The sequence below is a fragment of the Aquarana catesbeiana genome, linkage group LG04 (genome assembly GCF_042186555.1).
Source record: "Aquarana catesbeiana isolate 2022-GZ linkage group LG04, ASM4218655v1, whole genome shotgun sequence".
Lineage (NCBI taxonomy): Eukaryota > Metazoa > Chordata > Amphibia > Anura > Ranidae > Aquarana > Aquarana catesbeiana.
Genome location: NC_133327.1, coordinates 1,331,551 through 1,346,534, shown reverse-complemented (window position 1 = coordinate 1,346,534; position 14,984 = coordinate 1,331,551). Strand labels below are relative to the sequence as shown.

At 47.9% G+C, this 14,984-nt stretch overlaps 1 protein-coding gene across 2 annotated transcripts in view; it reads left to right on the top strand.

The window, feature by feature from the left end:
• The window catches only part of NRBP1 (nuclear receptor binding protein 1), a gene marked incomplete at its 5' end in the record, with an annotated part of 30,080 nt that extends 16,622 nt beyond the window's left edge, over nt 1–13,458 (top strand). For both annotated transcript variants that reach the window (XM_073624727.1, XM_073624726.1), the window contains 11 exon segments: nt 4,121–4,204; nt 4,551–4,609; nt 5,290–5,388; nt 5,779–5,911; nt 6,023–6,125; nt 6,433–6,483; nt 6,746–6,881; nt 6,963–7,016; nt 8,800–8,863; nt 9,233–9,288; nt 12,434–13,458. In XM_073624727.1, coding sequence (XP_073480828.1) covers nt 4,121–4,204; nt 4,551–4,609; nt 5,290–5,388; nt 5,779–5,911; nt 6,023–6,125; nt 6,433–6,483; nt 6,746–6,881; nt 6,963–7,016; nt 8,800–8,863; nt 9,233–9,288; nt 12,434–12,532 — 938 coding nt within the window.
• Between the last annotated feature and the right edge of the window lie 1,526 nt (nt 13,459–14,984).

Here is a 14,984-nt window from a genome sequence, read left to right as displayed (position 1 = left end):
GTGTTTGCCATTTATTGCGAACCTCGAAAGGACTTGTGTTAAGAGAGGTAGCCAATAAATGTGAATAAACGGTAGAAATGAAACCTTTAGGGCCCTGTGATCTTAATACTCCAATCAGTGGATAGTCTGAGAACCTAGTACTAGTAACACCGAATTGAGTCTGTAGAGCATGACGCAGCTGGAGGTATCTATAAAATGCTGTATAGTGGAGTTCATATTTTCCCTGTAGAACCGTGAAGGAGGCCAGTACATTCCCTGCATATACATCCTGTAGTGTAAAAATTCCCCTGTGTTCCCAAAAGGAGCAATCTGCAAAATTCAGGATTTGGCTTTGCTGTTAAGGCTACTCTGTGTAGTTTAAAGTTCCCGATATGGAGTGCTGGACAATAGTCATACTAGACGATACAATGGACGATAGTAATAGATTAGAAGGGATGAAGCATTGCTCCAGTACAGCAGATCTCGACTGTAACACTGCACCTTCTTCATGCAGCATATCAAAGCCCCTTCTGGCCCTGTGAAGCCTCAGGACACACAAAATGGAAATGGTCAACAATCGTAGAAATTATTCTCAGTCTCTGGATAAAAGAGGACCTGTCCAGATCGGATACATCCAGATGTATATATAAAAGAAAAAGGGATCTCCCTTTTTCATTGGAGTTTATCAGGCAGTGGTCAGAATGTCTAAAATGGTGTTTCTGGGTTTATTCACATCCTTTACTAGCCTTGTGATCTTGTCTTGTCTTCCATAATCATTTGTAGAATAGTGTCTGATAGGCCAGGATCAACTGTAGCAGCAGCTCTGTGACTTCCATCCTGTGCCAGCAGGATCGTGCAGCTAGTGAGCATCTACATCTGGAGATACATACCTGGGCCCCTTAGCACTAGAACTTTGCAGTTGTACAGATACTGTCAGGATGGAGCGTAGAAAAGTGTATTGTATTATTAGAAAAGGCTGTGTCCCTGGGCTTTTCAGCATTAGGCCCGTGTGATGGATAGTACACTTTGGGGCATAGAACTGCTGGGTAATGTTGGTGTCAAATGGAGGCCTTGTTCTTTGACCCCTTAGCATTAGATCCATGTGGTGTGGTGGGGGACAATGTTCAGTTCCCTTAACATTAGATATTTGTGATTATGGAGAATGCTGACCATGATGGCGCAGAAAACTGCGCAATGTTGATGTTCGCCAAGGCCATGTCCATGGACCCCATTTCTCTGGGCCCCTTAGTGTTGGATTTGTGTGATATAGAGAATGCTAGCCAGGATAGAGCACATAACAGGGTACTGTTTGCATTAGAGAAGGCTGCGTCTTTCGACCTCTTCCTCTGGGCCCCTCAGTGTTGGATCTGTGTGATATGCAGGGTACTGACCATGATGGTGCATTGAACTGGGTAATGTTGGTATTAGAGAAGGCCATGTCTATACCTTTTCCTCTGGGCCCCTCAGCATAGGATCTGTGTGTTTTATAGAGAATGCTGGCCAGGATGGGGCACAGAAGAGGGTAACGTTTGTATTCGAAAAGGCCATGTCTCTACGACCCTTTTTCTGGGCCTCTTAGTTTAGATCTGTGTAATGCAGAGGATGCCGTTAAGGGAAGAAAATAGAACAGGGCAATGTTAGTATAAAAGAATGCCCTGTCCCGGAGGCCCCCCCCCCCCCCAGCATTAGACTGGTGCAATGGAGAGTATGAGGTTTTGATGCAGCATAGATAAGGGTAATGTTCGTATTAGTAATATAGGGGATGCCGATCAGAATGGAGCATAGGACAGAGTCATTCTAGTATTCGAGAAGGTCTATTCGAGTAGGTGGTGTCCTTGGGCCCCTCAGAATTAAACTTGTGCGATAGATGCATGTTAGGATGGAGTATAGAACAGGGTAATGTTTGTGTCTGAGAAGGCAGTGTGATACTGTCCAGGATGGAACATAGGGCAATAGTATTCGAGAAGGCCTGTGTTTGGGCCCCTCAGCATAAGATTTGTGTGGTAGATGATATTGGCTTGGATGGAAGATAGAATGTGGCAATGGTAAGTATTTAGAGAAGGCTTTGTTTCTGGGTTCCTCAGCATTAGATCTGTGTGATATACAGGACACTGGCCAGGATGGAGCATAGAACATGGTAATGATGTCTGAGAAGGCTGCTTCTCTGGGCCCCCTTAGCATTAGATCTATTCGATGTAGAAGATGCTGGCTGGAATGGAGCATAGAGCAGGATAAATTGATATCAGAAAAGACCATGTCCCTGGGCCCCTCAGCGTTAGACCTGTGTGATATAGAGCAGGGGTCTCCAAACTTTTGAAACAATGGGCCACTTTACTGTCCTTCAAACTTTAGGGGGGCTGGACTGTGGCCAATGAGAGTGGAAAATGCCGTGGCATCAGTGGGATTAAATAATGCCATGGACTTGGTATTCAGTGGGAGTAAAAAAAAAATAATGCCCCATCTTTGGTGTCAATGGGAGGAAATTGCCCTATAATTGGTGTCAGTGGGAGGAATAGTGCCCCGTCTTTGGTGTCAGTGATAGGAATAGTGCCCAAAGGGCCAGATAAAAGTAAGCAAAGGGCCACATTCACCTCGCGGGTTGCATTTTTGAGGCCCCCAATATACAGCATGGTATGAGAAAAGACCATGTCCCCTTCCCCCCCCTCATAATTGGATCTGTGTGATGTATAGGACACTGGTCAGAATGGAGCATAGAACAGGGTAACGTTGGTGTTTGAGAAGTCTGTATCCCTGGCCCCCTTTCCTCTTGGCCCCTTAGCCTTAGATTAGAGTGATGTATAAGATGCCAGAATGGAGCATAGAACAGGGTAATGTTGGTATTAGAGAATGCCATGCCTTTGGGACCCTTAGCATTGAATAATGGATGCTGACCAGAATGGAGCATAGAACAGCGTACATTTGGTAATGGAGAAGACCATGTCCTTGGATTTGTTTCCTCTGGTCCCCTCATTATTAGATCTCTGTAATATAGGAGGATGCTGGGCAGGATGGAGCATAGAACTGGGTATATTTGGCATTGGAGAAGACCATGTCCTTGGCTTCCTTTCTCTGGTCCCCTCATTATTAGATTTGTGTAATATTAAGAGGATGCTGGGCAGGATGGCAAATAGAACAGGATAATGTGGTATTGGAAAAGGCCATCAAAGTCCAGAAAGAGTGCAACACTGCTCAGACTGTGGATAAAGAATTCCTCGTGGGTGCTGACCTGGCTCACCACCGTCAATAGTAATTGAAGAAAAAGGAAAATTGGTCGCACACCATGGAAGGAAGAACTTCTGTAGAATAGTTAATGTACTTTATTGTCAAAGTGCCAAAGGACGTAAACGGGACGTTACAGGAACATTGGTAGACCGGTTTCACACGGGTAACTAGCTTAAGCAATGTTCCTGTAACGTCCTGTTTACGTCCTTTGACACTTTGACGATAAAGTAACTATTTTACAAGAAGTTCTTCCTTCCATGGTGTGCTACCAGTTTCCCTTTTCCTTCAATTGGAGAAGGCCATGTTCTTGGATTCCTTCCTCTGGTACCCTCATTATTAAATCTGCGTAATATGAGGATGCTGTGCAGAATGGTGCATAGAACAAAGTAAATTTGTTATTGGACAAGACCATGTCCCTGCCCCCCTCAGAATTGGATCCATGTGATGTAGAAGATGCTGGCCAGAATGGAGCATATGCCCTTGAGCATTAGATCTGTGTTATGGATAGGACGCTGGTCAGCATAGAGCCTTGTGCTGTCTAATGCTGTTACCTATTGGTGGACACATGTGGTGTGCATCCTGGGTGGTTTTCCTCTAGGGAAGAGACTCTGCACTGCGCCCCCCTCTGGCTAGTCCTGGCATCGCAGCAGCCTGTTCTATAAAATTCTGACAATTATTGCACTATCTTTAGTGTCTCCTGTGTCCTGTGTAGGGAGGGCGCCATTATCATCCGTCTCATGAGGTTTCCTGTATGCGGACAGCAGAACTTCTTTTCATCCAGACATGTTCCTGGTGGGGTGGGGGCTCTGTCAGGCCCTGGCTGTATGTTGAATTTTGTAAACATTATTATACATTTTTATTAAGGCCAGTGATGTGAGATTGGGGTGTGGACGTGTAATGACCCAGCTTTTCTTTCCAGTGGCTCCGGACACCATCAACAACCATGTCAAAACCTGCCGGGAGGAACAGAAGAATCTACATTTCTTCGCCCCAGAGTATGGAGGTACGAGGGTCTACCCGGGTAATGCTGTGACCATACGTGGTCTGCCATGTGTAATACTGTGTGGCCACACCTCGGCTGCCGCATTTATTGTAATATCTGATGATACAGCTTGTAATCCTATATGGACTGCACATAATCCTCACTGTTTAATTCTCACCATGTCCAGTTTTAGGAGAGTGTGTGAAATGAATACTGTCTGTGCTGTCTCTTACCATCCAATCTTTCTTTTTCCCCTTCAGTTTTCTTTTCAGGCACGCAGTGAGTGACGTCCCTGAGCCGTGCGCACACTGCCTGCTGCTGTGTGATCTGGGTGCAGCGCTCACTATGTCTAATATCTCTTTTCTAGAGGTGACCAATGTGACCACGGCGGTGGACATCTACTCCTTCGGGATGTGTGCGCTGGAGGTGAGGCGTAGTAGGCAGAATAGACACAGCTTGGACCTCACACAGGCCTACACTTTGTACAGATAAAAAGTCAAAGCAATAGAAGGGTGTGTCTGGCCTCCCACCCCTGACATGTTGCGTCCATATTCAGGCAGTGAAGAAAACACTAAAAATCTTAATAAAAATCGTTGACGTCATTCTATAAAATGAATCTTGGCCAATGAGTGCCCGAATGAAACAGAACGGCGGATCATCTTGAGAATATCTTCCTGGCCGCCATAGAGCAGCCTTACCTCCCCTGGGTCTGTCGCAGTGTGCGGTTCTCTGCCCCGGCTATCTTCTGCCTGGCATTGATGGTGCTGCCAAATTTAGGAACCTAAATTGACCACTATGGTGCGAGATGTCCCCCTGATCTTTCAATACCTAGTGACCAGGGATGGGAGAATGTTCAGACTTAACTAAACAATCATTCCAGCACAGTGTTCCGACCAGTAGTGAATGACAGTGGCAGCTCACATATCTCCATTGTTTCCCTTTAGGTAGATGCAATGCAGTAAGAAGTAGGCTGCAGGGGAATTCCGCCATGGCATGAGCTATGCCTGTGTACTGTACATTGCGGGTGCCCCAGCTTGTGCTTTGGGGGGGGTTCTTTCTGACATCGGTTGGATGCTCTAATCTTGACTGTGTGTGTGTTTCTGCAGATGGCTGTGCTTGAGATCCAAGGAAATGGAGAATCGTCATACGTCCCTCAGGAAGCCATAAATAACGCCATCCAGTTTCTGGAGGATCCGCTGCAGAGGGTGAGTGCCTGGGGGGGGGGCCTTGAGGAAGAGTTAGTGCCATTCAGCAAGGTCCATGGAGGTCATACATTGGAGCCTGCAAGGCTGCAGGATGGATAATTGGGCAATCTAGAGGACCCCCTGTCAGATGGAACCATGCTAAGGTTACCCTCCCAGTCCCATTTTATCAACTGTCTGGTTTCTTGCATCTCTTAGGTTCTCCCCCACCATACCTTTATGTCCCTGCCCTTTTGTGGGTGTTCATGCTCACCTTTGGTGTGTATCAGCTCTTCCTGTTACATTCTCCATAATCTAAAATAAATATAAAATCCAGGAGGGATGATGGGAGCCCCTAATAATGGGCACAGCAGGTGTACAGACCCAGGAACTGATTCCCTGTTTCCGGCACAGGAATTCATCCAGAAATGCTTGGAAATGGACCCCAACAAACGCCCGACTGCCCGTGAGCTCCTCTTCCACCAGGCTCTGTTTGAGGTTCCGTCTCTAAAATTACTGGCTGCGCACTGCATTGTGGGACATCAGCGTAAGTAATACTTTTTATGACATCTTATAAAATATGGAATTCCCTCCCGGGTAGTGTAAGTGGAGCACTCCTTTATTGCTGCTTACCCATGTCTCTCCTTTCCACCGGCAGATATGATCCCAGAAAACGCTCTGGAAGAGATGACCAAGAGCCGCGATATGACCGCAGTCATGGCCGAGATCCCGACCACCGACCCTGAAGGTTCCCGGTTGATGTGAGTGGTTGGAGTTTGTATGGTAATATGTATGGGAGAGGGTTCAGTGCTCCCCCGGAAAGGGATGGTGATGGGTATGGGGGAGAGCGCCCCTAGGAAGGATATGATATATTATAAACTGTCAAGTGCTTGGTAGAATGGCAGGAGTGGGTGTCTTTTTTATGGTTTATTTTTTGCCTTATTTGTGGTTCAAGGTTTTGCTAATTTTCTTGATAAATATCCTTTGATCTGATTACACAAACGTCACAATCTGTACATTTCTGTATAATGTGTGTGCGCCATCCTGACCACGTCATCTCTTCCTCAGATACTCTCAGTCCCCGGCGCTGGAATTAGACAAGTTTCTGGAAGATGTCCGGTAAGGAGTGGGGAGGAGATACGCCATCCGTGTGTGTGAATGTGCGATGGATGTGCTCCATGTACAATACCACAAGGTGGAGTGGGGGAGGGGATACGTTCAGCTGTGTGGGTGCTGTACACGTGCCTACATGTCTGCGGTATATGTGTAATGTATGTTCTCGCTAGGCGTATGCGGTATATGTGCCTCCTTTATGTGTGTGCGGTATATATGGCGTGTTTGGTCCTCTGTCATGTGGTCACTGATTCTCCCTGACCTCCAGGAATGGTATTTACCCCCTGACTGCCTTCGGGGTGCCACGTCCTCATCAGCCCCAACAGGAGGTGGTGAAATCACCGGTGGTTCCACCATCAGTGAAGACCCCAACACCAGAGCCCGCCGAGTTGGAAACCCGGAAGGTGCGTTCTGGAGAAGGCTTGTTTATGTGTCTATAGCCTTCTCTGTCTGCAGAGCTGACAATCTATTTCTCTGTCCTGTAGGTGGTTCAGATGCAATGCAACATCGAGACAGTGGAGGAGGGGGCCAAGCATCATGTAAGGGAACCGGGATGTTCTGTGTGTAGCTAGGTTCTAGTATACTCCTCTGTGCTCTCTCCCCTTCTATTGCAAAAACCTCTCAATTCACCCCTGTGGGCTCTTTTCTTCAGTCCCCCCCCCACACTTTTTTTAGAAAGGATATTGCCTATCCTTCTGTGTCCTCTTTCCCCCTTTCATAGAGAGACTCCACGCCACCACCACTCCACCAGCCTCACCTCTCTGGCCTTCTTCTATGGTTCCTCCCTACCCTTTCCCTGCCGTAGAAAGCCTCACATCTTCCACAACCCATGACTTTGAACCTTCCCACACCACCAGTGTCCAGGATGTCCATGACATTCTTGTATCATACACCCAGAAATTGTGTCTCAGAATGCCCATGGATTCCTATCTCCTTCTTCCCCATCACTTGGTATCTCACGTCCCATAATTCCAGTTTTCTCTTCTCGTCTCCACCTCGAACAAGAAGAATTTATCTCTTCACCCTTCCTCCTATAGGTCTGTGTCCTCCCCTCTCTTCTATAGGTCTGTGTCCTCCCCTCTTTTCTATAGGTCTGTGTCCTCCTCTCTTCTATTGGTCTGTGTAGTCCTCCCCTCTCTTCTATAGGTCTGTGTCGTCCTCCCCTCTCTTCTATAGGTCTGTGTCATCCTCCCCTCTCTTCTATAGGTCTGTGTCGTCCTCCCCTCTCTTCTATAGGTCTGTGTCGTCCTCCCCTCTCTTCTATAGGTCTGTGTCGTCCTCCCCTCTCTTCTATAGGTCTGTGTCGCCCTCCCTCTCTTCTATTGGTCTGTGTCGCCCTCCCTCTCTTCTATTGGTCTGTGTCGCCCTCCCTCTCTTCTATTGGTCTGTGTCGCCCTCCCTTTCTTCTATTGGTCTGTGTCGTCCTCCCTTTCTTCTATTGGTCTGTGTCGTCCTCCCTCTCTTCTATTGGTCTGTGTCGTCCTCCCTCTCTTCTATTGGTCTGTGTCGTCCTCCCTCTCTTCTGTTGGTCTGTGTCGTCCTCCCTCTCTTCTATTGGTCTGTGTCGTCCTCCCTCTCTTCTATTGGTCTGTGTCGCCCTCCCTCTCTTCTATTGGTCTGTGTCGCCCTCCCTCTCTTCTATTGGTCTGTGTTGTCCTCCCTCTCTTCTATTGGTCTGTGTCCTCTATCTCTCCTCTATTGGTGTATGCCTCTCTCTCTCTCTCTCTCTCTCTCTCTCTCTCTCTGCCCCCCCTTCTCTCTCTCTCCTCTATTGGTGTATGTTCTCTCTCTCTCCTCTATTGGTGTTTGCCCCCTCTCTTTCTCTATTGGTGTATGCCCTCTCTCTCTCTCTGTATGCCCCCCCTTCTCTCTCTCTCCTCTATTGGTGTATGTTCTCTCTCTCTCCTCTATTGGTGTTTGCCCCCTCTCTCTCTCTATTGGTGTATGCCCTCTCTCTCTCTCTCTCTCTCTCTCTCTCTGTATGCCCCCCCTTCTCTCTCTCTCCTCTATTGGTGTATGTCCTCTCTCTCTCTTTCTCTCCTCTATTGGTGTATGTTCTCTCTCTCTCCTCTATTGGTGTTTGCCCCCCCCCTCTCTCTCTCTATTGGTGTATGCCCTCTCTCTCTCTCTCTCTCTCTCTCTCTCTCCCCTCTATTGGTGTACGCCCCCCTCTCTCTCTCTCCTCTAATGGTGTATGCCCCCCTCTCTCTCCTCTATTGGTGTATGCCCCCCCCCCTCCTCTATTGGTTTATGTCCTCTCTCTCTCTTCTATTGGTCTGTCCCCTCCTCTGTTTTTTAATTTGGTTGTCTGTCTCTCCACAGCTGACTTTGTTTCTGAAGCTGGAAGACAAACTGAACCGACATCTAAGCTGTGACTTGTTACTCAGTGAGTACGGAGGGGGGATTTTAATGTGATTACAATATGGGGTTCTGGAGCATATAATAGGGAGAAAGTTGTAGCGTGATGGTTTGGGAACTGTGCAGTGACTGTAGTATAAAAGTTGGGGGAGGGGGTTCTCGAGTGTGCAGGGAAAGGGATAATTGTAGTAAGATGACTGGGGTTTGGGTTTCTGGAGTGCAAGGGAAATGTGATTGTATTATGATGTTTGGGTGGGGGAAGGTTTTGTAGTGCAGGGCAAGTGGTGATTGTAGTATGATGGTTTTAAAAGGAAGGAGATTAAAGCAGGGTTTTGTATGACTCTTCCTACCAGGTGTTTGTGGTATGACTCTTTTTTTTCTTTCTTTCTTTCCACAGATGAGAATATTCCGGAGTTGGCAGCAGAGTTGGTGCAATTGGGGTTTGTCAGTGAGGTGAGACTCTGTTCTAGGAAGAACTGGGGTTTAGGGAATCCCACTCTTGTGGGAGGTAGAGGGAAGCCTACGATTGGGGACACCTTCCTGGGGATTTCCAGGAGAGTAAATAATTAAGAAAGAGAGTAGGCGGGATCAGTGAATGTGGGAAGGGAGGAGTAGGCGGTATCATTGAATGTGGGAAAGGAGGAGTAGGCCGGATCATTAAATGTGGGAAGGACGGAGTAGGCAAGATCATTGAATGTAGGAAGGGCGGAGTAGACCGGATTATTGAATGTGGGAAGGGCGGAGTAGGCGAGATCATTGAATGTGGGAAGGGCGGAGTAGGCGAGATCATTGAATGTGGGAAGGGCGGAGTAGGCGAGATCATTGAATGTGGGAAGGGTGGAGTAGGCGAGATCATTGAATGTGGGAAGGGCGGCGTAGGCGAGATCATTGAATGTAGGAAGGGCGGAGTAGGCCGGATCATTGAATGTGGGAAGGGCGGAGTAGGCCGGATCATTGAATGTGGGAAGGGCGGAGTAGGCCGGATCATTGAATGTGGGAAGGGTGGAGTAGGCCGGATCATTGAATGTGGGAAGGGTGGAGTAGGCCGGATCATTGAATGTGGGAAGGGTGGAGTAGGCCGGATCATTGAATGTGGGAAGGGCGGAGTAGACGGGATCATTGAATGTGGAAAGGGCGGTGTAGGCTGGATCATTGAATATGGGAAGGGTGGAGTAGGCCGGATAATTGAATGTGGGAAGGGCGGAGTAGGCGGGATCATTGAATGTGGGAAGGGAATAGGAGGGGTCAGTGAATAAAGGAAGGAAGATTAGGTGAGGTCATTTAGTATAGAAATAGAATTGGTATCCATAGAGAATGGAGTCGGCAGGGTCCGTGAATGTGGGAAGGGAGTAGGATCAGTGAGTGAAAATGAGAAGGGAGAAGGAGGGGTGAGTGAAAATGAGAAGGGAGAAGGAGGGGTGAGTGAAAATGAGAAGGGAGAAGGAGGGGTGAGTGAATGTTGGAAGGGAGTAGGAGCGGTGAGTGAATATTAGAATTGAGTAGGAGGGGTCAGTGAATGAGAAGGGAGAAGGAGGGGGTCAGTGAATAAAAGAAAGATTAGGTGAGGTCATTTAGTATAGAAATAGCGAATGTGGGAAGAGAGTAGGAGGGGTCAGCAAATGTAGGAGGGGTCAGCGAATGGGGAAGGGAGTAGGAGGGGTCAGCGAATGTAGGAGGAATCGGCGAATGTGGGAAGGGAGTAGGAAGGGTCAGCGAATGTGGAAAGGGAGTAGGAGGGGTCAGCGAATGTGGAAAGGGAGTAGGAGGGGTCAGCGAATGTGGTAAGCGAGTAGGAGGGGGGTCAGCAAATGTGGTAAGGGAGTAGGAGGGGGTCAGCGAATGTGGTAAGGGAGTAGGAGGGGGTCAGCGAATGTGGAAAGGGAGTAGGAGGCGTCAGCGAATGTGGTAAGGGAGTAGGAGGGGGTCAGCGAATGTGGTAAGGGAGTAGGAGGGGGTCAGCGAATGTGGTAAGGGAGTAGGAGGGGGTCAGCGAATGTGGTAAGGGAGTAGGAGGGGGTCAGCGAATGTGGTAAGGGAGTAGGAGGGGGTCAGCGAATGTTGTAAGGGAGTAGGAGGGGGTCAGCGAATGTGGAAAGGGAGTAGGAGGGGGTCAGCGAATGTGGTAAGGGAGTAGGAGGGGTCAGCGAATGTGGTAAGGGAGTAGGAGGGGTCAGCGAATGTGGTAAGGGAGTAGGAGGCGTCAGCGAATGTGGTAAGGGAGTAGGATGGGTCAGTGATTGTAGGAAGGGAGTAGGAGCTGTCAGTGAATATGTTAAGGGAGTAGGAGGGGTCAGCGAATGTGAGAAGGGAGTAGGAGCGGTGAGTGAATGTGAGAAGTGAGTGGGAGCTGTCAGTGACTATTGGAAGGGTGTAGGAGGGGACAGCCAATGTGGGAAAGGAGTAGGAGGGGTCAGCGAATGTGGAAAGGGAGTAGGAGGGGTCAGCGAATGTGGTAAGGGAGTAGGAGGGGGTCAGCGAATGTTGTAAGGGAGTAGGAGGGGGTCAGCGAATGTGGAAAGGGAGTAGGAGGGGGTCAGCGAATGTGGTAAGGGAGTAGGAGGGGTCAGCGAATGTGGTAAGGGAGTAGGAGGGGTCAGCGAATGTGGTAAGGGAGTAGGAGGCGTCAGCGAATGTGGTAAGGGAGTAGGATGGGTCAGTGATTGTAGGAAGGGAGTAGGAGCTGTCAGTGAATATGTTAAGGGAGTAGGAGGGGTCAGCGAATGTGAGAAGGGAGTAGGAGCGGTGAGTGAATGTGAGAAGTGAGTGGGAGCTGTCAGTGACTATTGGAAGGGTGTAGGAGGGGACAGCCAATGTGGGAAAGGAGTAGGAGGGGTCAGCGAATGTGGAAAGGGAGTAGGAGGGGTCAGCGAATGTAGGAGGGGTCAGCCAATGTGGAAAGGGAGTAGGAGGAGTCAGCGAACGTGGAAAGGGATTAGGAGTGGTCAGGGAATGTGGAAAGGGAGTAGGAGGGGTCAGTGATTGTAGGAAGGGAGTAGGAGATGTCGGTGAATATGTTAAGGGAGTAGGAGGGGTCAGCGAATATGGGAAAGGAGTAGGAGGGGGTCAGTGTTTGTAGGAAGGGAGTAGGAGGGGGTCAGTGTTTGTAGGAAGGGGAGTAGGAGGGGGTCAGTGTTTGTAGGAAGGGAGTAGGAGGGGGTCAGTGTTTGTAGGAAGAGAGTAGGAGGGGGTCAGTGTTTGTAGGAAGGGAGTAGGAGGGGTCAGCGAATGTGGGACGGGAGTAGGAGGGGTCAGCGAATGTGGGAAGGGAGTAGGAGGGGTCAGCGAATGTGAGAAGGGAGTAGGAGGGGTCAGTGAATAAAGGAAGGAAGATTAGGTGAGGTCATTTAGTATAGAAATGGTATCCATAGAGAATGGAGTAGGCGGGGTCCATGAATGTGGAAAGGGAGTGGGCGAGGTCCATGAATGTGGGAAGGGAGTGGGCGAGGTCCGTGAATGTGGGAAGGAAGAGTAGATAATTTAATATGAAAATAGAATTGGTAACCTTAGAGAAGGGGGGTCAGTAAATATGGAAGTGGGTGGTACCTGTGACATTTGGGCATTTTATCTGAGTAACGCCCGCCTTATTTGCCCCTTTTAGAACGACCAGAGCCGGCTCACCTGTTTACTTGAAGAAGCGTTCAGTAAATTCTTCTTCGCTCGGAATGGAAACATAGCGGCAGTGACGGTGTCCTCCTAGCAATCACAGAGTTCTGCCGTCACTGTGTTGCTGCCGAGCCTCCACTCCGCACTTTATGGAGGTGTTCCCGGCTGCTGGCAGATACCTCACCCTGTACATCCACCGCTAGGAGCGCCAGACTCTGCTGGGAATGGTGGCAGCCGCTCTGCCTTCTGTTTACACAAAGAAAACGTTAGGATAATGTCTGACACAAACGGCAGCGCCCCCTGGTGGAGGGGAGGGGTGACACATGAGAATGAACCAGATGGAGGCGTGTCTTCGTGCTGCAGCCCTTCCCACATATCTTCTCTGTTGTGTCATTGGGTGATGGGACATTGGTTTCTCTACGGCCCCCCGGTGGAGGCGTGCATCGCACCATACATTTCATCTAGTAACGGTATAGCTCTGCCACTGTAGTAGCGCCTCCTTGTGCTCAAGCCTTAGCTTATCTGTGTAATGTTTACAGCTGAGTGGGGATCGGACGTTTTGGATCCAGCGGCCTCATCCGTTCTCTGCCAGTGTCCCGGCGGAGTCGGGAAGCCATGTTGCGTTAGATGGTTGTTTTTTGAATGTTAAAAGCAGAAGACGGTTACAGACGTTGCGTGTGTGATAGCGCGCCATAGGAGACTTTGTCACGTATGTGAAGTAGGCAATGATAGTATGGATGTTGACGGTGGCGGCTCAGTGGGCGTGGCTCCATTTCTCGCTAGAGGTTTGTCTGCACTTAAAAACATTGACGGCTTGTGGCGTGGGTCACATGATGCGCACGCTGGATCATAGTTTCGCCATGCTGTGAGGAGGGAGAACCCAACCTATACGATGCTCTTAGCTTTGCACACTATGAAGTAACCGAATTTCCTTACGTGATGTCATTTTTATTTGTAACTAATAACTTTTCGTTTTCATTTTTTTTTTCTGTAAATAAACTTGAAGTTTGTTGTATGTAATTGCTGTCTGTGTGTTGTTGGTCTATCTGTCACCTCACCGACCTTCATCTCCTGTCACCGCTAACTGGGAATTCAATGCGGATTTCAGGTGCTGCTCTGTAGGTTCTTCTATAGAAGTCTCTGGGGGGATTTATCTGATGATCTGTAGGTACTTACTCCATAGAAGTCTTTTGGGTGAATTATTTGGTGATCTGTAGGTTCTTCCTTCATAGAAATCTCTGGAGGGAATTTTCTGATGATCTGTAGGTACTTTTTCCATAGAAGCCTCCTTGGGGCAATTATTTGATGATCTGTAGGTCCTTTCTCTATAAAAGTCTTGTTGGGGAAATGTTTGATCTGTTGGCCCTTCCTTCATAGAGATATCTGGAGGGAATTATCTGATGATCTGTAGGTCATTCCTCCATAGAAGTCTCTGGGGGAAATTATTTGATCTGTAGGTTCTTCTTCTAGAGAAATCTCTAGGGAAGGGGGAATCTGATCCATAGGTCCTGATTTTTGTTCTATAAAAGTTTCTGAGGGGGGGGTTATTTGATGATCTGTAGGCTCATTCTCTATAGAAGTCTATAGGGGAATTATTTATAGAAGTTTTTGAGGAAGGGGGAATTTGATCTAATTTATAGGTCCTTCCTTCATAGAAGTCTCTGGGGGAACTATTTGACGACCTATGTTCTTCATCCATAAGAGTCTCTGGGGGCAATAATTTGATTATCTTTAGATGCTTCCTCTAGATAGACTCTGGGAAAGGAGGAATCAGTCTATAGGTCCTTCCCCCTAGTCTCTGGGTGGAATAATTTGATGATTTGTAGGTCCTTCCTCTATAAAAGTCTCTGGGGGGTGGGGAATTATTTGACGATTAGTAGGTCCATCCTCCACAGAAATCTATAGGGGGAATTATTTGATCTGTAGATGTTTCCTCCATAGAAGTCTCTGGGGGGAATTATTTGATGATCCCTAGGTTCTTCATCCATAAGAGTCTCTGTGTGGAATTATTTCATGATCCATAGGTTCTTCCTCTATAGAAGTCTTTGGGAGAATTATTTGGTGAACTGTAGGCCCTTTTTCTATAGAAGTCTCTGGGGGAATAATTTGATTATCTTTAGATGCTTGCTCTAGAGAGAAACATCTCTGGGAAGGGGGGGGGGGGTTCAGTCTATAGGTTCTTCCTCCATAGAAGCCTCTGGGGGTAATTATTTGATGATCTATAGCAGGGGGTGTCAAACTCAATTTTACTGTGGGCCGCATCATTTTTATGGTAGCTCTCAAAAGGCCTTTTGTATCGGTAAGACTAGATGTCCAGAGCACCCTACTCGCCTTTTTTTTTTTCAAAAAAGTTTTTTTTGAGCATATCAAAATGTTACAACACAAACATCAGGTAGTTTAGATACATCTATATCAGTACATTCAGGGTTCTTTATTTCTACTGCATCATCCTTAGCATTTCTGGTGATAGATATTTCCAGTGTATTATACACCTACTCTCGTCCTCCGTTGTAATTACCCCTGCTGACTCTTTCTCTTAACTGTTT